Raw genomic sequence first — 24,003 nt, 5'->3', positions numbered from 1 at the left:
TTATGGACGTGAACCGGTGAGCCGATTCGGCCAGCTAAATAGTACATAATTCGCTGCGAAGACGATTCAAGATTGTTTGCACTTCGTACAAACACCATTTAAAACCCGATGCAAGCAAGTGTAACTGTCTTTTTTAATCGACCATTTTTCGGTCTAATTAATCCGAGCTATCGCTGGAATATCTGCTTTACTTTGCTTGTAAAATAAGTCGCCAAGAGGATGGACTTAATTTCCGACTTAAAATTATTGATAAGCTTGCTTCCCAAGAATATTGATTCAGTTATGAAAGATATTAAGCTTCTTAATTTTTTTTACCTGTCTTGTCAATAATTGTTGATACGCAATTTACCTCGATGAGACGATATAGATTAAATAACGGGAAATCAGATAACTTTTTCAACATCCTTTTAGCGTGTGTACATCATCAGATGTATCTGAAAACAATTGTCGTAACTATAAATCGAATTTCAATTCTAATTTATTTAGTGATTTTTCATTAAATATAATTGCTCGTTTGTTCATAATACTTTCTGAAATGATTCTCGCTTCTGTAAAAGGAGATTAAATTCTTCAACTAATAATGAGTAGCAGGGAGTAACGTTTTTTAAGAATTATGTTTTATTCTATCAGAACTTAGTGTACGCCTTTGAAAGTATACTTACAATCGGCTCGTTATTGGAACTGTTCAGCAACCCATTTCTCTTTTGCCGACTGTGTTTTTAATGAAAATATTTCAAGTTCTTTTATAAACTCTTTTCGTATTTATCTATTAAAAAATATTTTGCTGATTTCTTATTATTGTTCTGTCAATTGTTTAATGTAATGAAAAACTTTGATTGTTTTAATTTCAATTAAAAATATATATTAGAAAATTGAAGAAAGTTTAACAATTGAAAGAATAACAATCTTTTTCGAATTCAATGAAATTGTTGGCGTTTTGAGTATCGAAAGAATGCTGAAGTGGAATTCGAGTATAATGGGCGAATCTAGTGCGAAACTGAAATGATTGATGGGAGAATGTAAGGGTGGGCAATGCGGCGGCGACGGTGGCGGCGGGCACGGTTGAGGAAACAGCTCAGCGAACAAAAGGGTTGAGAGGAAGTAGTTATGCTTGTGTACAGAAGCCCGCTCGACGCCTAGGATGCTCGAACGCAGTTAACTTGAATGCTTCCGATAATAGTGATAGTACTGGCAGTCATCAACCGACTGGCTCCGCTTAATGAGTTTTCCAGCCTTTCCTGCTGACAGGCATTTGTCATCGTTCGACTTGGACCGTGCAATTTCTGCCGCGATCCTTCTTCCTCCGTTAGATGAGTAAAATCCTATCCACTTTAGTTTCAAACGTACGTAGCGAACTGAGAATTCTAATGGTGTTCGTAAAATGATGTAGATCTTCGTTGCCGTCTTGAAGGATTCAACATATCCTTTAAATAAGATCATAAAATTGTAACATGAATGGCCACGATGACAAATATTTTTAAAAGTTCGCGGTGCATCGTATTATTGTGCTCGCCTAGTTTAATGATTATTTCGTTTTTGAATTCAATTAAAAAACACATCCATCTATTATGAAAACAGCGCATGCACATCATCGTGCAAATTTTCGTTAAATACTTTCGACGATCGCTAGTCTTTCGCGTAAAACATGAGCGATGGTTAACGTGACAAAAAGCAATAGATACGAGGAGTGCAAGAGCGTGGGACCGTTACCGGAATATATAATCCCATTTCCGTTCAATATTCAGGAAGCCGGCCGTGCCGCAAACGGGTCAAACTAATCACTCACGGGTTCGCGTGGGCATAGCGATTCTATACGTTTCGCAGCGAAGCGAAGGCCGATTAGCAGATTTGTCATGCGAGCGGGGCATTCCTACCGTCGAATACCCTATTAGTGGCCCCGACGAGACAATAGGATGTATTCAAAGACGGGGCAGCAAACTCTGGCTATAAGTGAACGCTGCCTGTCTGATCAATGGGAATCCTATATTTCGTAGGGAAACAGTACGTCATCCTGTGGAATTCTGTGCGTGACGTCGTCTCTTCCACTTCCACTTTGAAGTGGATTAATGCGCGACACGCGGGACTGATGTCACCGCGCTTGCAACAAGAGCCGCGTTACAACGTGTACTATTAGCCGAGTGTACTAGACGTCGCGAAATTTACGGTTGCCGCAAAAAATAATGTAATCGCGTGACTTTTTAATCGTTTACGATTCATACGTGTCGCTTGAGATTATTTAACTTTTATACCTCTGGCAATTGTGAACAACTCCGAGCGACGGACGCCGCAGATAAATGTGTTTTATTTTCATTAGATCAAAATAACTTTACAATTAAGTTTCATACATTTCATTTACAAATTATCGTGCAAAAATATATGATAGTTGCAATACATGTTGCAATTGTTAGAATTTATTATGTAACGTAGAATATCGAATGAATTTATGTATAAGAGAGGCGGTATTGTTACAACATTCACCGAGGAATGGGGCGGCAGGAAAACGAGCTGTTGTTTGTACGTCAGCGAATCGCGGAGCTACTGATTATCCGTGTTTTGATTAGAGCCGCGCGGTATCAGTACGTTAGTCGCGTTCCTCCACGGGTGGATTATGCGTACAATACTACAGTGTTACATGGAGGTGAAACGGAGTTCAGTTGGCTATGTTCGCCTCGAGGCGTGACATCGCGTATAATGATCCGCGAAACTACAAGTGTGCAATGAAAATTTTGTTTGTATTAGCGCTGGTCGTGCATACTATCTACGTACCCTTCGCAATGCGCATCGAAAATTAGCTTCTGAATTTGTTCAGCGATAGGAGAGCTCTAAAACAAACACAACTAATCTAGTTGATCGACAAGGGTGAGTCGCCTAATTCCTAGTAGAATTTTCGCAGGATTCTATTTTGTATGCGAGTCTACTTAACTGTGTAATGCACTTAGATAATTGCTCGCTCGCATTAATCCGTAAGACGACTCTCAATAATTGCTAGCGAATTGCGGATCTTATGTATCCCTTTAACGCAGTTAATCTTCCCGAAGTCCTGAACGGTAATCTTACGTATCACGTTAATGCGCACTCCTTAATATGTAATATCTTCGTTATATCTTCTATGGAATTGTATTCCAAAGTCTCTTACATTTGACTAGGTCTGCTTTAATGTTTGAGCTCTCGCAAAATGTAACCACAGTACCTACTTCTTGCATTGGCCCAATTCTTGCAAGTGTTCGATCCACGCGAGCCTTGAGTTTTACCTACGCTTCTTCTTTTCGTTTCTCCATTGTTACTCGTTGCCTCCAGAAGTAGGGAACGTACGGTCTCCGTGAACTTCTTGTGCGGCCTCTTTGTACGGTTCCAAACGTTATTTATATTTTAATGTGCTTAATTATTTTCAAACAAGAAACAAATGCAGATATCTTATTAACTTAAATTTTCCATCAGATTTTAAAATTATTTGGTTAGTTATTTATAACTTAATATTATTTTTCTTTATTTTTACTTTTCTTTATAAAGTAATAAATTTGTGTAAAAATTCTTCTACATATATTATTTTTAATTGAACTGGTATTTAAATATGTAGTTGTTTATTAGAATTTAAAGATCTGGATGAATATAAGAAATTATAGCGATCTCCTTTATTACTGCCTAATTTAAATGTGGCCTCTAGTAGTAAAAAGGTTCCCCACCTCTGATCTAGACTGTTTTCTTTTACTCATGCCGCACACTCGGAGGACGAGCGATTCTAAGAAATCCATCTTCCGAAGTCGACTTCCGGTCGGTGACCATACATACATATATCCGGGACAGAGACTATATAGTATACTTTGCCTTATCTATAGCGATAAGAGAACTACCATTCAAGTTGCATTACGCGTCGATGGAAAATCAGCAACGCATTTAATCGGCTGGGGGATATTTGTTAACGGGTAATATTCAGCGACACAGCAGAAAAGTGTCGCTAATGGTTATCGGTGCTAATATACGGGCGAAAGGAGCAATAAACCAACTAGATTTGACAGAATTACGAGCACGCGCGGAAAGCATAGAAAACGTGTTACATTTTACATTGCAGATTTACAGCGCACTATGTCGCATACTTATACCTACATGTTGGATATGTAGGCGTATGTGTGCACGGTTTTATATTCTACATAATATCGTATAAGTAATCGCGCGACTTACGTTCAACCGAATATAATCCTTTGACACGCGACGGATATCAGTTTATTTACCAAAATTCATGCCGCGGATAACGCTTTAAAATGATGAAATCTCTACGAGAACATTTTCCTGAAATCCGTTTGAAGTTGCTGAAACGATAACTTGAAACGACGAACGTCGCTCTAGACCCTACAGTCTAGATGGCAGAATGAGAAGTAAATTACAGCTTTTTTTACTCTGAGATAAGTGCTTTTTTCTATTCGGCGATAACAAGTTATTCTGAGTGAAGGGTGGATGTGAAGGCAGGGTCACTCTACATAATTGTAAGTCTTAGGAAGTTAGTGAAAATATATTAGAGGTACATTTCGTTACTATTTCACGGTACAAAAAATATATACGAATTTCTCAGCAAATAATATTAAGAACGATTACAGTTCCTTCGTAATTACTTTTTCCATCGTTTGTAAAAGCATGCAAAGAATGTATTCTTCTATGAGAATAATTAGCTTAGTACAGAACAGTCGATGTAACATATTGCAAGTCATCTCAAAGAGAAGTCTGGACTTTTAAGAACTCGCGATCGAAAAAAAGTCGCCAATTCACGGTATGATCATTAGGCCACGCTCTCAACGAACCCTTTTAATTGGACCGCATTGTTGCATGCGAGAACGTTCTAGATTCGCCGCAGCTTGTATCGGCCTGTAACATGCCAATTAATTGTTCAGCTTCCGTGCCTATTACAAAATTTGAATCTCATTTAATCTTATCTTGGCGTGGTTACAATAAATATTCATGTCGAACGGTTAGAAATTACGGTAAAATACGTGTCCATGCGTTGCCGCGATGTTAAAAAATACTCACAGCCGTAATGAGGGAACGTATTAGCCTGGGTAATTAAATTGAGTCATTTCTGTTACTCCTGTGCGTATAATTTCGTTGGCAAAAACACGCTGATGTGCAAATATTCGACATTAAACAACTACCACGGCGTAGCAGCTAGAATGTAAAGTAGGATCCATGTTGATTTTCAGCTTTTGCGTCGAGGGATCGCGTGTTTGCACGGTCCCAAACACGCATCCACACGATACGTTCATGTGACACTAGCCCGAAGCGATTTACATTGTCCATATGGAATGGTAGAGTAAACATCCTGCACATGTAGTCCAATTTTCCGGTGACATTTACTTCAATTTTCGCCTTAAAGGATTATATATTTGATTAGGTTTCCGAAAGGTTGAGGAAATTTTTTTAAAACCATTGCAGATTCTTCGAGGCATTTTCCCTAAATATTTCACACACGTATTTCTAAAATGACATAAGTCAGAAGTTAATGTCTGGAAAAATTGAAAAAATTATTAAATGTGCTTAACGAAAAAATAATTGCATAACCAATTATTTTTGCAACATTTATACATGGTAAAAAAACGTGATTCAATATTATTATTACACACTATTTTGTTGCATACTCAATTGTTTATATGTCACTCTTGCCGAATCAGTGGAAGGCAGTTCCAAAATAAGAACAGTGACACTAGTGCCTTATAGAGAATGAGAAGCTCATTTGGTACACTTTTGGTGTTTGATAGAGGACTGCTTATCCAATTCTTGAATAGTGATAACTCAAAGATACAGATTTTTTACTTGTGTTATTTTAAAAATACGTGTGCGATTTAATCTTCAGTTTCATAAGAATAAATGAAAATATTTCGAAAAATGACGCTTATTCAAAATCGTTTTGTTCTCACGATTCAATAAATTTTATTGAATAAATTATCACAATCAGAGAACAGTTATCGAAAATTGAATACGTTTAAAGGTTAATATAACAATGAATATGAACAAGGCTCTCAACCATCACGGACGCGTAATCCTTTAGAAAGGTATTAAAGGGCAACTAGTTTAATCTAGCATAATCTGCACACTTTCGATTTATTAATGACTTTATTTAATCAAGTAATCCGTGATAGAATCAGTTCACGCCAGATGAAACAGCGCTCTCGCTACAGCCAGAACAGACTTCACTTCCGCAAATTACCCCCGTGCGTCGCGTTTCGTCGCAAATCCATCCCGATAATGGCGTCGATTGTTCCCATTTAAACAGCAATCTGCATTAAGTTCTGCCGGGAAGGGTGCGCGTTTCGATGCGCTGATTATGCCGTTTAACGCAGCGGCACCGTGAAATTACGAGGAAAAACGTTTCCAACCTCGTCTTACTTACAGGTTCATAGGTACCTATCGCGTGATGCGATGGCTGTATTCTCCTTGCACCCTAACCGTGAACGGATTCCCTCGAACGAACGCATTTAAACCGGTGCCGTATCGACGTACGCTGCAAATGAATACGGAACGTTATCCACGTCCTTGCGTGCCTGTCTCTGCGTATGGGTTTATGGAAGCGTGGTCAGGTTGCGCGGTTTCCCGGAAGCGGAACTCTCTCGAATTTCAACCGCTGATTCTTTCATTTGATTCAAGCAGACATGCTGCAGTCTTTACCAACTAGTTTTAGCGTCATGGATTGCGCGCTGGTATCTCTTCCTCTTACTCTTCTCTTACTATCTCCCCGAGAGGTTGTCGGTTGCATAAGGGCGTGGACTTCGCGTTACGTTAGTTTAGGAGCCTTTACCGGAAGAGGGTTGCACACGACCGATGCGGAGTCGTGACTTGTGCTCTCTCGCTACTTGAAGAACCTAATGCAAGGGGTGGTTATGGTCTCCGACTCGGCTGCGACGGGTACGTGCATGAATATTTTACAAAAATGCACGCTTCACAGAACCTAGTCATCCCCTATTCACGGTTGCTGGAATTTGTCGTGGCGCACAGTGGATGGTTAAGTACACGCCGCCACTGAATCCTCTGCTTGTTACAGAGCAGCTATTGTCTGTCCTTTTTGAGCGTTACGCTTGTGCCGCGTCCGTTCGATGTTATGCGTCATTCCTCTGCTCTAAATACACACAGTCTACGGGACGTTTCGGAAGGAGGACTTTCAGTTTTACTTCGAGTACTCGTGTGCATAATACGTATATACGTGTATCACGAGAAACTTGGAAATGGAGATCGATAAACATCAGTCGAGAACGCGGGGAAACTATTATTTTCCGTAATTGTCGATAAAGTTCTTGGGTCGAACGCCGACACTGGAATTTACCGAACGAACAAACTAATAACGTAAGACGTTAAGCATTGTTTGTAAGAAGGAAAACTTTTATTTCGGAGTGAAATGTACAGTCGAGGCGCGACTGAAATTTCTTCCCCGCGACCACCTGAGGAGAGGGGAGAATTCGCGATCGTTGATTATACGATTTGAACGGCTCGGTCAAACTCTCGTCGTTAATCATGAATTCCCTTTATCTCGAGAGAGAATTGAACAACCGTGAACCGTTGCGTTTTCCACGAGCCGAGCGATTGTCGAACGGCCAAGAGATTTATTCTCACGCGCTCCTTCGATACGTCACACGACTTAATCGTAAATTGTTCCCAACCGCAAAGTCTTTCAACGCCAGTCAGACAGGACATTTATTTTCCCTCCGGCTCTCTCCTAGGTCATGATTTATGATCACGGATCGGTTTCGTTCGATTTCCTTGATCGCGACGACGCATTAACGAACTCTTTCTACCGCCGTTCCCCATATCTCGCTGATCGATTAGCGCCGTGAGAAAATTAGATTGCCAAGATCACTGAAACGAAATTACTCTGCACTTCGGATAACGGGACTCGGTGTTAGTGCATCAATGTGTACTCCTTTTCCATGTTTGCACAGAGTAGAAACTAATATAGGAGGCATCAATATTGGAAACCACTGTTTAAAATGTAATCATAAATATATCACGTTAAATTAAACGTTATGTATTTAATAATTCATCCAGATATCTGAAAACGATTTCGTTGATTGCGGCATGAGTAATTCAGAAGTTAAACTCATCGTTCCGTTTCGACGAAGATTTTTCGCTCGTAGTTGTCTCAGCTCGGGCATGTATCGCGTGATAAATCGTCGGACGTGCATTTCGCCGCTCGTGCGAGGGGCAGCGTTACGTATCTGGTCGAGGAAACTCGTCACGAACACCGTTGTCCGCAGGCGTGTACCTCGCGGCGAAGTCGGTTCTACTCGCGCGCTTCAACAAACTTTCGAGGACGTAGCCGTGGAACACTTGAAAAATAAGGTGTTTGCGCGAGGCGCATGAAATTCGATGGGAGCAGGAAACAATAGGGGAAGTCTACAGTAGAAGCGGTAACGAGCTTCTGGAACGAGCGTCCAACTTGGTGCAAGTCCATTTGCAAAAATTTTATTGCCCCGCGCGTCGACTTCCTTCCCCCTATCTCCTCCGTCGCGCATTTTTAACGTTTATTAAATCCTCTTTCTTTATTTTCCACGCCTTTATTCCCGCGGACAATGGCACACACGCTCGATTCCCGAACCGCGAAAAAATTCTGTCCCGCTCTCTCTCTCCTTTGAAAGTCGTTTAACCTAACCCTCTATTCTTTACAAATGACTCTCTCCACGTGTTCCGTGCGCGAATGTTCGTTACATTAAATCAGAATTTGCGATTCAGACTGTAAAACGGCGTGGAAATAAAACCAGAGAGAAGCAAGCTAAGCCGTAAGTTAAAAGGTAGCCGAATGCTTACGTTGCTAAATTCGATTCGAGATCCCGGATAGCGCGGGAAGCCGATCATTCGCCTTCGTACGTACCTTCTTTCCGCGGCTCTGTCGGGAAGAAGAACGTAAGGAAAATAAAGCAGCGGCAGCAACGACCGTTTCTCCGTTAAATGAGATTTTGATACAGCGATCGAATCGCTGCGGCTTGGCGCTGTGACGCTTCGATAAAGGAGGGTGTGGTTGCTGGCGAGCGGGTGGTGGGGGTTTGATTTATCGGAAATTAATATGCTACGCTGTGCCGAGACCAAGCGAAAACACACCGCGTTGCTGGGATGGAACGAGGTTGAAAAAAAAAAGGAAGGAAAGAACGCCGCAGCTCAGGGACGAAAATTTAAAATAGATTTGTGCCCGTGCCTGACTGCCGGCTTACGGGTGTCGTTCGTTCGCTTATCAGGCCTAAGAAACCACGTAACTAACCGCGGATAGGACTGGTTGAAGCGTATTAATGCTACTCGAGAATCAGGCTATCCAGGAAGAGAACTAGCTCCGGACTCGAGGGACGGAAGGACTTCTGAACTGCGGAGATAGAGCTCTCTCGAAGAACCGCCATGCCACATCTCTGAACGAATTCGGGAAATGAAGCGCGGGTTGCCCGGAGGAGTGATCTTGACTTATGGTTTCGGCTTAACCCCACGGGAATACTAAGACAGCACGATCTTAACGATGATAATCGTGCCTTTGTTGCCCTGTGATATTGTTACAATGAAACACAGATAACATCACATGATATACACGTAGAGGAGACACGTTTTTTGTTGAAGATGTTAACTTATAAGTTCCATCATTTTATACTTCATTACTTTCCTCAGGAGTTTAGAAAAATAACGAAAGTGTGAGAATACAAATATTCCTTTAATTATAATTCACTGTGTAATTGAATCGTTAGCAGTTGCAGTGCTAATGGAACTGTGGGTGGGTTTTATAGGAAAATTTGAACGCCGGGAATTTGTGAGTTGTATACAACTAAATACAGGAAGTAACGTAATGCATAAACAATGTACCATTTATTCGTGTTGAGGCCTGTAACTCAGCCATTGAACTAATAACGCGCGCGTCGAAAAGTTTTGCAGAATTTAGCATCGCTCGTGTAAAGCTCGTGATGGCAACTCGTGAAACACGCTTCACGTTGTTATATATTTTCTAGCCTGCATTTGAATATACCGGAACACGATCCAATTATTTAGCACCGATAGTACAGTGCACATATTTATTTTCTTTCGTTGAAATCCGGTAACAAGGGATGTAAATAGCATTGTTATTTGTTTCAGGATTTCCATGGAATAGTAGCGAAAAAAATGATCAGTATGAAGTTTTTTCGTGTGTTTCTGGCACTCCTTGGAAGTACGCACGTCCTCTGCGCGCAGCCGTCCGCATTGCCGATAATCAAAAGTACCGGTGAGTTTTTCTATCAAATATGCACGCTTCTATTAAATATTCATCCTAGCGAGTGTTTTATATTTTGCGGAAAATCGCAAGCTGTTTTCATTAGGTTTATTATAATCCTATAAGAGGAAGATGGTAAAGATAAACAGGGCTTAATGAAATTTAAATATGGTAGTTTTAATATAGTCCAATAAAACAGTTGTATAAAATAACTGGAATAGAATGATTGCGTATGCAATTTTTATCCGTAATATAAAAGTTAAATGCCGATACGAGAACGTGAGAATTAATGAAAAAAGTTTCGCCTAGATTTTAAGATTATTCCGTGCGTAGAGTAGGCTTGTCGAGAACGAAACGGCCCGTGAAGTAAAATACTTAGCAATTATAGCACTCGCCTGAGTTTCTATTCCCACGGGAAACCGGGTCAAACGTATCCACTCTTCGAGCCGTTAAAAACCCCGAAGACGTTATACCGCAAGACAAGCGAAATAATCGAAATCAAGATCATCAACTCTTTAATGAAACTTCCACTCTCGCACTGTCAGAGATATGTAGGTCAAAGTATAACAAGAAATCGTTGCCGTCTCCACGACTCTTCGAAACTTTTCCACTCGAGATGCTTTCGTAAAAACGAGTGGATTAGATGCAGATTTCCACTCTGTATCCAGTGTTAACGAGTCCCTTGGTATTGGTTCGGTTGACAATAATGTAACATGCATTGGTAATGTTCGCGACACTGGCTTGATGTTTCCAGTTTTGCACAAAAATCGATAATAGTGGATTAATTTTTTCTAAGGATTTTTCATGCATTTCTGTATAGATATAAGTAATTTCTTGCTCAGAGTTTTCAAGTTTATTGCTGACCTCAAAAGGAACCATTCTAGTCCCTAACGATAAGAACAATGAAAATTTTCAAAATTGTATGTGCTTACTGAATACATACTCGTTTATCTTCTACCCTAAAGAGGATCACTAAGTTTTTAGAAATGTTAATCAAGCTCGAAACCAATATGTGTTTAAACTGGAAAAGATCGGATGTTATCCAGTAGCAGATCTTGAAATCGGAACTTTATGTTAACTTAATGTGGCACTTGGGAGCAAACCTGGAAGGTTCGTATCGTTCAAATAGGCGCGGTTGAACAGCGACGAAAGCGACTGCAGCTACCGGCTTTCTATGTAATTAACGACTATCCATCCAACTTGTAATTATGAAGACGGGGTAGGTGCGGTAATGAAATCTCTACAGGCAGCAGCAGCATCGCGTGGAAACGACTGCGGCATGCGAATGAATCCGTCAAGAAGACTGACGACCGATGTACGCATTGTAACGACGTGATTATACAAGTTCGTTTCACATCTGTCATCCGACTCGACAGTTCATATCCCCTCGCGTCGACGTCTATCATTTTGTTAGATTTGCTGTTCCCCGGTTTTTAGACTCGCTTTCTCAACCCGGTTCGCGAATCGACGAAACGATTTTCCTCAAGAGTGTATCAAAAGCGAATAACTTTTACACGAAATTGATTGCGAGTTCGTTATCATAGTCGTGCGCAGCAGCGGAATAGTGAAATGGCAAATTCTAGTACATCATTATTCAATTTTCAGTTTCATCATTATTGTGCAAATTAATATTTAATATAATTGCAGTTGATAATAATGAAAATTTCGCGTACTTAATATTTCTCGTAATTCTATTTCATTGGATTAATTTTTTCTAAGGATTTTTCATGCATTTCTGTATAGATATAAGTAATTTCTTGCTCAGAGTTTTCAAGTTTATTGCTGACCTCAAAAGGAACCATTCTAGTCCCTAACGATAAGAACAATGAAAATTTTCAAAATTGTATGTGCTTACTGAATACATACTCGTTTATCTTCTACCCTAAAGAGGATCACTAAGTTTTTAGAAATGTTAATCAAGCTCGAAACCAATATGTGTTTAAACTGGAAAAGATCGGATGTTATCCAGTAGCAGATCTTGAAATCGGAACTTTATGTTAACTTAATGTGGCACTTGGGAGCAAACCTGGAAGGTTCGTATCGTTCAAATAGGCGCGGTTGAACAGCGACGAAAGCGACTGCAGCTACCGGCTTTCTATGTAATTAACGACTATCCATCCAACTTGTAATTATGAAGACGGGGTAGGTGCGGTAATGAAATCTCTACAGGCAGCAGCAGCATCGCGTGGAAACGACTGCGGCATGCGAATGAATCCGTCAAGAAGACTGACGACCGATGTACGCATTGTAACGACGTGATTATACAAGTTCGTTTCACATCTGTCATCCGACTCGACAGTTCATATCCCCTCGCGTCGACGTCTATCATTTTGTTAGATTTGCTGTTCCCCGGTTTTTAGACTCGCTTTCTCAACCCGGTTCGCGAATCGACGAAACGATTTTCCTCAAGAGTGTATCAAAAGCGAATAACTTTTACACGAAATTGATTGCGAGTTCGTTATCATAGTCGTGCGCAGCAGCGGAATAGTGAAATGGCAAATTCTAGTACATCATTATTCAATTTTCAGTTTCATCATTATTGTGCAAATTAATATTTAATATAATTGCAGTTGATAATAATGAAAATTTCGCGTACTTAATATTTCTCGTAATTCTATTTCATACCTACACGCTTTAATTTTGTTATTGAACAGGTCAATTTTCAACTCAAAATCCCGAATCGTTTCTGATAGTAATTCTTGATCGCATGAAAATCACGCGATTGGAAATTTTTTTTTATATCTCTGTGCGCGAAGCAATGTTATTGCGTCGTAAAGTAACGATAATTTATTGAGTAATATTGCGTTCTAGTCCAGGTTCACGTTATAACCGTAACGTGAAACAAGATGAAAGAAGGAAAGAGAATGAAAGGCAAGCCGCTGGCCGCCGGAATAGAAAGGGGCACGCGATAAATTCGATTCCTATATTCGTCATCGCGTTTAATGGACGGAATTCCACGGCATGTTTCGAGTTTCCGTCCCATTGAAAACCGATATCGATGCATGGTCGAAACGGACAAGTCTACTGGCTCTGTACTCCTGTATCGCGCGCCAACATCGACTTTCTGTTAAGGTTCTCTTATGTCCTCCAGTTGTTCGAGTACCACTTGCACCTTGATTACATTCTGCAAGAAAAAAAGAAGGAACAAAAAAACCAATATCGTGTACATTCATCGTTCCTCTCGCAGTTTCTTTAGGTCAGGGATAAGCAAGCATATCTGCAAGGCAAACTGGTTGTTTAATTGTACGCACGTTTCTATTTTTCTTCGTTATCGTGAAAACAAATCGTGTTCATTAAAAACATTGCTTTCAGTTGTAAAATGAAAAATGTATTCACCAGAAACTCTAATGAATATCATATTTTACGGTTGTTCCATTGTAATATTCTTTTTATTATTATATTGTTTTGAAATGTTTAAAAATATTCAGGATTAAATAACTTTTCTTTATCATTCTTTTATAATTGCACTCATTACATCATTTAATTATAAGGTCGTTTTCTCTTTCTTATCAATACAATCTTACATTTAAACAACAAATTCTATATTATTCCTACGAGACAGTCAAATCGAAAAGTACACATTGGCAACACAGGTCATTAAATCATAGAATTAAGTGCAGCAATTTTTTAATTCTCACGTGATAATAAACGTTCTTTAACATAAGTATAATGATAACATATTACTAAAACCATTAAATTACATAGAGAAATATAATATATTCGGTATAATATATACATATATCCGGTTTATAGCTATCCACATAGATTTGTATTCATTCATTCGAGAACACAATTATAATCAATCACCGTGCACTCTCATAAAATACAATATACGTCTAATTTTCATTACTTAACTCAGTCTTAACTCGGAGAAATATAACTTCAGTTTTAAGGAATGATCGTTGGCTCGTTTCTCCTGGGAGGCTCGGTTTCCTCTTCACGGTGAATACGGCTGATTCCTTTATCGGCCGTTCCTTAGTTCTGAGAGAAAGAAATCCTCCGAAGGAATAAGTTGTCCTCCATAAGTGTATACGTATGATATATTCGTCACTCCTCCCCCTCCCCCTGTTCGCAATATTTGAGCAACGCAAGTCATTCATGGCGGTATAGTTCCGGTATAATTTCGCGCGTATCTCAATAAGCATAATAATAGTATAATTCATAAATGGAAATAATATATTCAGTATTAGAATAGAAATAAAAATATAATTTATGTGTGAAACACGTACGTACATCGTGTCAGGGTACTACCGCTGCAGATCGGTCCTCCCTCGTTATGAGAATAAAATCGACTTGAATGCAGGTCACGAGGATGTTTCCATCAAACGGGGGAAGATCGTTGGACGGTCGTTTAATCAGCGAATCGACGTTCGATTTATCAAAGCATTCGACGACAGACCTATCGGATATCATGCTACGACACTCTTCCCTCTTCTTGTTTGTTTCCTGGCCCCGATTCCATCGAATTCGTTTCGTATCCTTATTCTTGTCCGGATTATACGCGATGGCGTGTATAATGCGGTTCACGAGGCGGCGACCCCGATATCATTCGGCGCAACAGAACAGGGCTCCCTTTCCAGCACCAATCCCGGGACACGGTAAAAACTAAGATTACTATGCAATGCAATCAGCGGCGTACCGGGGTTCTTTCAGATTAAAACACAGTGCGGGATTACCGGTCGAAACTATTGTTTTGCCAAGAGCCAAGCCAGATTGTATGACCGCGCGCGCGATCTGTGAGTCGTACCGGCGAGGGCAAAAAGTATAGTGACTGTTCGGAGTAGGACGCGACACGGCTGTTTGAAGGCAGCCGGCTCGAAAGAAAATTCCACGGTCAGCCCGTGAACTGCATGTCATTAGCGATGGCATTCATTGGCCCCCACCGGCTTATTTGCAAACGCGACCACGTTCCGATCGTACCGTGAATTTCATATATATATAGCGTCCGCGAAGCATTTTTGCGGGAGACACGAAATCGTGAGAGGATATGCTCGGTACCACTTGTTGGAGTGATGATAATATTAGTTCTGTGGTTGTTCCTCCCGGTCACCGCCGCTGTTGATAAAATACATTTATCTGCGACCGCGAACAGCGATATGATTTTCATTGTTTCCAGTGATCCCCCTACGTTGCTATCGAGCATCGTTACTATCTTCCAACCATGAAAAATTCGAATTCTGCAATTTTCATGCTTAATTGTACATGAAAAAGAAATAACTTTCAATTACTGAAATTTGTTCCTATCATACAGCGATAGTGGTTTAATAGTATTTTTATTTGAAAACTAGAAATTTTCATATCAGCGGTAACGTTTTTGTTTTAGTTTTAGCTAACTTTGAAGGATTTCCACTCAAAGCTCGGCGGCTTTCGAGTTTTGAAAACCGGAGCACTTTCTCTAATAAGTTTCTTGCGAAAATGACTTTCATCAAACGGCAAATTACAGCTCGCTGCGAGTTTAATAAGCCTGGAGTGCATTTTTTGAAAATGGTCTCGCGACCGAGATCAACAGCGAAATTCTATAAAAATGTGTCACCGGTGACGCAGTCGCTAGGTGGTGGTCTAGCACACGAAATGACTGCGAACGATTCAAGTTGCTGGACTGCTTGTTAACTTTATTACATTTCCGAATCGCCTTTTCGTGGTACGATGTGTGGAATTCTCTTCGAAATTGCGTCCGCGTCGCTCCGAATTTTATCACTCGCTACCCCCCCGCGCGTAAATTCGAATTAATGGTTATTTTATTCATACGAGTCGGTCCAGTTCCTTTTGTCCCGGCTGTGTTCCGTAGTCCGATTGGCCGCGACAGAAATTCGTGATTAATCGCTTCGGTTCTTATCCGTGCCACGTAGCGCCACGACTTCGAGTCTGATTCGAACGATGACGGAAAAACCGTCGCGCAGCGTCGCTACTTTCTTTCATTCAATTTTCGCCCTGGATTCATTCGTTATTCCCATCGCGAAACGCGTCGTAAATAACATTCTTCTGTTGCAAGAAGTATATTAACGCGAACTGTAAAAAGCGTCATTAAGAATCCTCCCGTTGGTTAGGGGATTATTTAAAAGCTGCAACGACTGATTCTCCAAGCTTTACTGTCTCTTAATTTACAAGTAAAGTATAGGTCGTCCTCTTTTAGTCAATCAATTCTTTTATGCCCGAAACTGTACATTATTTAAGAACTGTTTCATACAAGAGACATTAAATGAAATGAATACCCCTTGTTAGGAATCGAGTGTAGGAATAACATCAACTTTTGTTAATAATGGTTTATTAAGGCAACTGGTAAGACCAACTAAACTCCTTAGAAGAATGTAGAGTGAGTCAACGATAAGTATTTGAGTTCTCAACTCGATAGTCTGAATCCTTCTGATATCTCTGGCAAAGATGCATATATGGATATGTATATGTATATTCTACTTTTAGTGGAGGGGCGGAGGAGAGGACGACTTTAGTTTTTATGACTAACTCCGAAAGTGAGTAATGTGTTTTGGATTTTTGGAAACATGGTTATTATCTCATTAGGATTGATACAACTATCGCTTATGAATCACAGTCTAAACGATTGGTCACGCAACACCTATACATATATTATACTTACAACATGTCTCATTAAATCTAAAGAAAAACATAGGAAAAAGTCTTTACTACAAGGCAAACTTTCTCGTATAAGAGATGTACTATAAAGAAACCCGACGAGTACTTAATATCGCGGAAAAACTATTTCGCCGCATTGTATCGGAATATCTCATTAAATGCACACGCAATTAGCTGGGAAAGTTTGATGGGCGCGAATGTGAGAAAGGACCGAATCTACTCAATGGCCAGATCGAGAGATGGCCAGGGGCTGGCGTAGACTAATGCATAAACAATGTGCCGTTTATCCACGTTGGGGATGCAAGTCCAATGAATAATAAACTACCCTACAGACACACGGATAGACCGGGTCTGGTAGGATGGAGCACAACGTGCCACCGTCCCTTTGGTGGGAGGATTATCGACGAAAAAGTGCCGCTTGCTTGTGCACGATGACCCTATCGGGGTGTGAATATTATTGCTTTCAAGATTTCATCCCTCTAACACGCACCATTTGAGTTGCGCGACCCGTAGTTATGGATGCGTGTGACGTATCGTCGATAAATATGATGAGACTTTGCGTGGGGTGTATAAAAGCGGGTACGATTTTCTGCAATAATAGCAAATACGAGAATAATCGATCAGAAATGTATGGATGATTCACTTCGCGGATTTGTAAAGATTATTTGAATATCAAATGACATTTGTACTTCCAATTCATTTCCAATACGGTTCGCTCTATTATCGATTGTCATACCCTCGGGTATTCATCTGAGCACGAATGCGAACGAGGCAAGGCGAGGCCGAATGAGCATACATATGTGGACGTGTAACCGAGGCGCGGCAAACTGCATTCGGCTGTTCGCCGCACAGACTGAGGCATTCGGGACCCGAGCCGATCGGAGTCGGTACTTCAAAGAAAAATTTGGTTACGTATGGACGGCATTCGTGTACGTTCCACGTACCTTGCCTATCTCGCTGGATCATCGTTCACTGCGTTCGCTGTGGATCACTGTCTCGTTCGTTGCCTCGGCAGACTTCGTTCGCGAAGAAAAATTTTACAAACGAGACAAAACGAGGCATTTGTTCGGACTCGCCTTGCCTCGTTCGCATTCGTGCTCAGATGAATACCCGGCTTTATCATTCATCTTTTGATATAATAACGCACGAATAATATCCAAATACTTCTAAAAGTTGACAAATTTCTTTGAAACATAGTAGGAAACAACTCGAAAGACTGATATAACTTTAGGCAAGGTTAAATAAAATTCATTATCCCTCTCGAGTGGAAGGATGGAGGTTTTTGCGCAATTTAATATTACAGAGCCGGAGGAATAAGTCGTGGTTAGATGTGAAAACGCGTGTAATTAAAACGGCTCGAGCCAAGAGAGGAACGTTTTTAAATATTCGGTGATTCCTATTACGGCCCCTTCATTCTTTCTCTATTAACATATCTCGCGGTTCGCCGGTAACCGTTAAAAGAAAAATTATATTGCGGCGGTGTTGCATGGAAAAATTTATCTCGGTCGCGTTTTCGTGTCCCTCCGTTCGCGTCAAGTTTGTGCCCTCTGTTACACACTATCGCCCCGCTCCCCCGCCCCCATCCACCACCACCACTTCACAAAACAATTTCAATTTGCGCTCGCTATTCGCGGGCATACACCAGGGTAAAAAGTGTGCACGCTTAATTTCGCCGTAGCTTTGTCGCGCGCTATATCTGGTTTGCTATTCCACGGAAACTGCTGCATCGAGCATCCGATGCACGTAATGCGCGCTCTATCAGCACGGTTCGCGGCTAACTCGGTTACACTTTCCCCGGCAAAAAGATGTGACTTACGCGAAACAGGTGATTATCACTTTGTCCTAGCAGACACTATTCCGAGACCCAGGCTTTCTTTGGCCATTTTAGTAAATAAGCGACGAACATGATGACGGAATATAGGAGTTGATAAAGTCGAATGCAATTTGCTGTTAAAACTAAACCTATGCAGCGACAGAATTGAAAGTAAGTAATAGTCGATTTATTATTGCGTTGAGAAATTAGTAGAAGCGTAATACGATTTAACGGATAGAGCACGGCCGAGTCGTCAGACAAACGCGTCGCAATAGTTAAGGATGTATTGGCTATACAGTCAATTCTAAAAGTTTATGTACCTTAGAAAAACTCATTTCCTATAACTAAAAAGAGTTCAGACGTCGGAAGAATAATGCTAATAATAAATAGCTACGTGCTAAAAAGTATAGAAGGAAATATCTAATTAAGCATTGACGCTAACGAAAAACTTTTATACAGAAATTGTAGATCTCGTCATCCTCTACAAGAAAGGTCCTATGCAATTTTCCCATAAATCAAATTTAGGAATTATTGGCAAAAAACGAAAATTTCGCGAAATCTGAAGAAAATCTCGGAAAAATCGAAAAATTTCTTTTGTTCTCTATTATTAGCAATGTTCTTCCGACGTCTTATTTCTTTTTAAAAAGTGCGTTTCTAAAGTACATAAACTTTTGGGACTGACTGTATAGCCAATACATCCTCAACAAGCGCAGGCTCGAAGTGGTAAACGGTTCCCCAACAGTGTCTCGTTGTACGAATTTCGTTGAGTAAAATTCGCTGGGCAGAACATTAAACGTTACAGTATATATGTCGGAGTAATTAGTTTATGCAATATTAATTAATCAGAGAGGTAGTAGAGCGAGGATCTCGCGAGAGCGAAGATTCTGCATCGCAACAAACATGGACGCGGCGCGTCCCGGCACCGGCGTGGCCACTAGGGGTAACAGTCCAATTAAACATTAACGGCGCAAGTTGAACGAAATATGCGGCCCGTCTCATTGTTTAATTCGATTGGAAGTTGGCAACAGGCGTGGAGGATACACGGAACTTGCTCGGAGATAGACTTAACTCGTTTAAACTAAATTAGATAAGGCGAGAAACGTTCGCGCGGATGTGACGACGGAACTAGGCTAGAACGCAAAGGCGGAACAGAAATGCGTAGCAGGCCATGGCGCAATACGCAAACAAAGAGGAATTGGAAAAGGCAAGGTAAGAGACGAAGTAGGAGCAGCGTGAGACGAAGACGGTACGGAGAAGGAATAGGGAGAGGGAGAGGGCAGGTTGGTGGAAAGGGTTTTTCTTTAACCCGATAAAACGTGATCCTCGCTTTATCAAGTTAACGTAATCCACTTATTTTGAACTGGCAACAAGGAGGGTTGGGTAAAGGGCTGGTCGGATGAGGAACGGTCCCGGAATAGCTAGTGTGGTGCGAGATTATGCAGGTGTAAAGCTCGCGGCAGGAAATACTGCCTTTTAAATTAATTTCAAGGGAACGTTCGTCGTTGTACACAGAAGCGACGAGCTGTTTGTCCCGTCGCTGTGTAATGCTACCTACCAGCTCTCTCCCTCGCCTTCCCTCTCTCTACCATCGCCTCCCCTCTGCACCTCTACTCGGTCTCGAAACTCCCCTGCACCTCACGGATTTGGCCGGGCCCTCTCGTCTATATCGCATCCTGCCGGTTGGACCGGTTCCAATTGCGAATTGAACCGTTCGTAACTGTTGAACGTGAATTATGGCGTTTATTTATTCTGCCCTGTCCCCCGTGCCATTCCCCGTTGGCCATCCTGTTCGCAGCCATCCATCCTACTACGCCCCCGAAATCAGTGCTTCGCGGACGATGGCCCGATTGTGTAACGACGCCCGATTTCCCTTGATTATAATCGAATCGGTCATTGGAGGATCGTTCAGATCGAGCCTCTGTTACAGCACAAATTGAAAGTAATAGAAATAAATGGTTATTTTTCGTTCGTGTAACTTGCCGAAGGTTAAAAAACGATTAATTCCTGTACACCGTTGTTTTTGCCGTTCGTTTCGTTTCGTTACACCCTTTGATCGTTGCACGCGAGATAGTTTGTGCGCGCCTCTCGTAAACAGTATAGCGAAACCTGAGTCAAACGAGTGAAAGTACTTAGAACTGGCCGTCGTTGTTGCGGAAACCACCGCCGAGTATGCGTTAGCGTGGACATGCATGATCTTCATTACCGTACAGTCACCATTATTTCGTATCAGAGCATCGGCGCGGTCCGCGTCGCGCAAAGTTTCGTTCGCGTTGTCTGACTAGTTTATGAATACCCCGACGCCGGGATGATTGTGACCGTGGTGGATGACTCGGGTCGGTGGTCGAGATGCCGGCGAAAACGGCGGGGTGGGATCAACAGACATTTATCAACCCTCTGTCCCTGACAAGCGGGCACACACGCAGAGACTGTACTATACGTGTATATACAGACCCGGGTCTCGCTTCCTCTCGAGACTATCTTCCTCTTCCTCTTATCTGCTGCTGTCCCTCTCAATCGTGTGGGTACTGGGTACACCAGCGCGCGGCGTTATAACTCAAACGCGGGAAGAGGAAGAGAAACCCCTTTGACTAGTACCGGGATAGCAGATATTACTTTTATACACGTGATACCGCATCAGTTGCTCGAGACAAAGGCAGGGAATATATGACGTCGTTGAACGACAGTTCGCGGGAAGTTGTTAGACGAGCGCCGACAACGCGCGCTTCAATTTCGCCGGAATGGCAGTCATTTTCTACTTCTGCCTTCTTTCGTGTTCCCGCTTTCATCCCCTTTCTCGATGCCCACACTTTTTTACTCTTCTATTAATTTCCCGGCTCACTAGCCCTCGTGGCCCCGCCATGTCACCGGGAAGGGGTTAAGCGATGAACTCCGCAAAAGGGTTTTTGCGGCGGTTCCCCGTTCAGCCTGAAATTTCCCCCTCTCCAGAGAACCGTCAGAGAATATCTTAGAATTCATTTCGGGGAATTTATATTTTTTCACAGACACTGTTTAACCTCTTTGTTCATCCCCTAGTTGTCACGAAAAGATCTATCGTATTTTCTTATTGTGACAATATTAATTTCAATTGCTAATACATTTGTCTACTGTTAAAAATTGTCAGTCAGTGTTCGCTATCAAATACGATGTCATGTATCTTGTGTATAATCATTAATTCATCGTACAGTGATTTGTCGTGGAAATTAATTCACGGTGAAGAGGCTAATAAAATTTCCTCGTCAACGTTTCGCGTTTTACGGGTTGCAACCGTGATGAGGGACATGACTGATAGTCGTTGAGGGTGTCATTTTATCAGTGCATAGCAAGGCGGAAGGACTTTGACTAATGACATTGCCGCAACAACTTATTTGTTATCGAGATTGCCTATTACTTATTCTATTGGACAATATGTCTGCCGTACCTCGTCGTTAGTTCGTCGCTACCTACGGACGCAACGAACTCCTCTCAAGGTTCTCTATCGATTATTGCCAACCCTGTTTGTCCCCGTGGAAATGATTGCACTTGTAGCAGCAGACGAAACGGAACGAGGGGAGGAAGAAAATTTTATTCTTATTTTTAAATAGTCGAAAGGCAAACGCTTTTTTTAATCGCTTGATTAAAAATGATGTGCTCTTGTTACGTTGTGGTAATGAAATAATACTAGTCTTATACTTAAAAATACTTTCTATCTTTATTTTGAAGAAGTTTTACAATTGAGACTAAAGTGTATTACACTTTTTTAGTCAATAATCGATAGTAGTTAATTACAGTAATAACTCGTCAATATCTACCGAGATTCTGTATTTCGATAGTTAAATCGGATTATTTCTAACTAGAGTAGCGGAGGATCATAAGATTAGGTACTACATGCGTTGATCGATAAACACGAGATAAACGATGTTCGTCCAATGAAATTAGAATCAGATTAAAATCAAGCGTAGGAGAAAATATTTTTGGGAAAGTTGGGAATCGTGGCGTGGAGTAGGGAAACTTCGACTAATCACGGTTGGTATCGGTATAAGTACATAATAGGTAATAGGTGCGTATCGGAGATAGGAATCGCCGGATGATTAATTTGATCGTTTGTTTCGCGTCACGTACACGCACGTTCATAAATATGCGCACGTACATACGAACACGAGTTCAATTTGATTGCAAGGCGGGACGCGTGTCCCAGGGTTGCGAAGATATTAATTAGCTTTCAGAGTTAATCGCGTTCTCCATGATGCCCGCCGTTGCGTTGCGTCGATGTACACAGAATCTACGCGTTTTCGCACGGCCCGCAGTAATATCTGCGGTCAGACTCAACAATCGATGAGGTCGACGACCCGACGGATAAATCATTGAAATCGGACAATCCTAATCTTGTTTCGATCGAGAGCAGAGATTAGGCTTTGTTTGCGTACAAAACTTTTGGTATGGAAGTCTATCTTCCGATTAGGTCGGGCGGCATTGATAACCGATTCACACCGACAGTGGTATTAACGGTAATCATTACATATTGTGCAAACATTCGAAGACAAGCACATAGAATAGGACAAGAGTTTGCTTTGATGCGGAAATCGTCGAATCATTCTGCAATTTGCTTGTGCAACAATTCTACGAATTCCATGTATACGTGTTCCTTTGATATAAGTAATTCGCAATCGAGTGGTACAAGCGGTCGTGATTTGTACAAATCATCCTTTGAATCAAGCTCGTTACGCAGGTGCTTTGCCAGTGTGTCGCGTTTCCTCTTTATGAAATCAATATACTGAATTCACTTACCTATATTTCATTTAACATTCAACTGGCTGAGCACATTTGTTACTCTTTTCCCCACATTTACGTTTAATTGTTCGTTAATTCCGAGAGTGGAGGAAGAATGTAATTTTTGTATAATTGACCTTAATTTTTGCATTTTGGACTTTATCGTCGATAATAATTATTGCTCACATTCCACTGTTGTTTCTGGCCCACGTTTAATTACGCTTTGCAATTATTCCCAGTCAGCTATTTCAATATATACTCATGAGAATTTTATTACCATCTGTTCTGTTCATATATTAGGCATTTTAGGAGGAGTCATTTGATCAGACATTTTCCGACAAATGTAATTACAATTTCATTCGACAGAACAATTAAATGATCGTCTACAATTTCGAGAAATTCATTCAATGTTACAATTTAATCGGTGCGAACATCGCGAGCTAATTTTCATGCGAAAAACCTGCCCGTCGTTAATTAAAGGAAATCGACCGAAAATTAGGAGCAATTTCCGTTGCGTCGCGAGAATGTACTGCATATTTTTTTCATTCCCCAGCCCCGCCGTTCCATGGATTTGCTCGGCGTTGGTCCCGCGGGCGTCGCACCGCGCCGCGCCGCGCCGCTGCGGAGGCGCAATTAATCCATAAAATAGATATGCACA

At 41.2% G+C, this 24,003-nt stretch overlaps 1 protein-coding gene across 5 annotated transcripts in view; it reads left to right on the top strand.

Moving 5' to 3' along the window:
- Nucleotides 1-24,003, top strand: part of LOC108633032 (hemicentin-1) — a 142,213-nt gene that overhangs the window by 6,295 nt on the left and 111,915 nt on the right. For 4 of the 5 annotated variants that reach the window (XM_018037961.2, XM_018037960.2, XM_018037959.2 and 1 more), the window contains exon 2: nucleotides 10,081-10,207. In XM_018037961.2, coding sequence (XP_017893450.1) covers nucleotides 10,108-10,207 — 100 coding nt within the window. In that variant the 5' untranslated portion in view covers nucleotides 10,081-10,107. Of the gene's footprint in view, nucleotides 1-2,668; nucleotides 2,860-10,080; nucleotides 10,208-24,003 lie in introns of those variants that run through there. The other variant, XM_018037958.2, reaches the window with a different exon arrangement.

This window comes from Ceratina calcarata, unplaced genomic scaffold (assembly GCF_001652005.2).
Source record: "Ceratina calcarata isolate Rehan_Ccalc_2016 unplaced genomic scaffold, ASM165200v1 scaffold180.2, whole genome shotgun sequence".
Classification (NCBI taxonomy): Eukaryota; Metazoa; Arthropoda; class Insecta; order Hymenoptera; family Apidae; genus Ceratina; species Ceratina calcarata.
The sequence above is the reverse complement of the archived record's forward strand: the minus strand, read 5'-3'. Positions and strand labels throughout refer to the sequence as shown.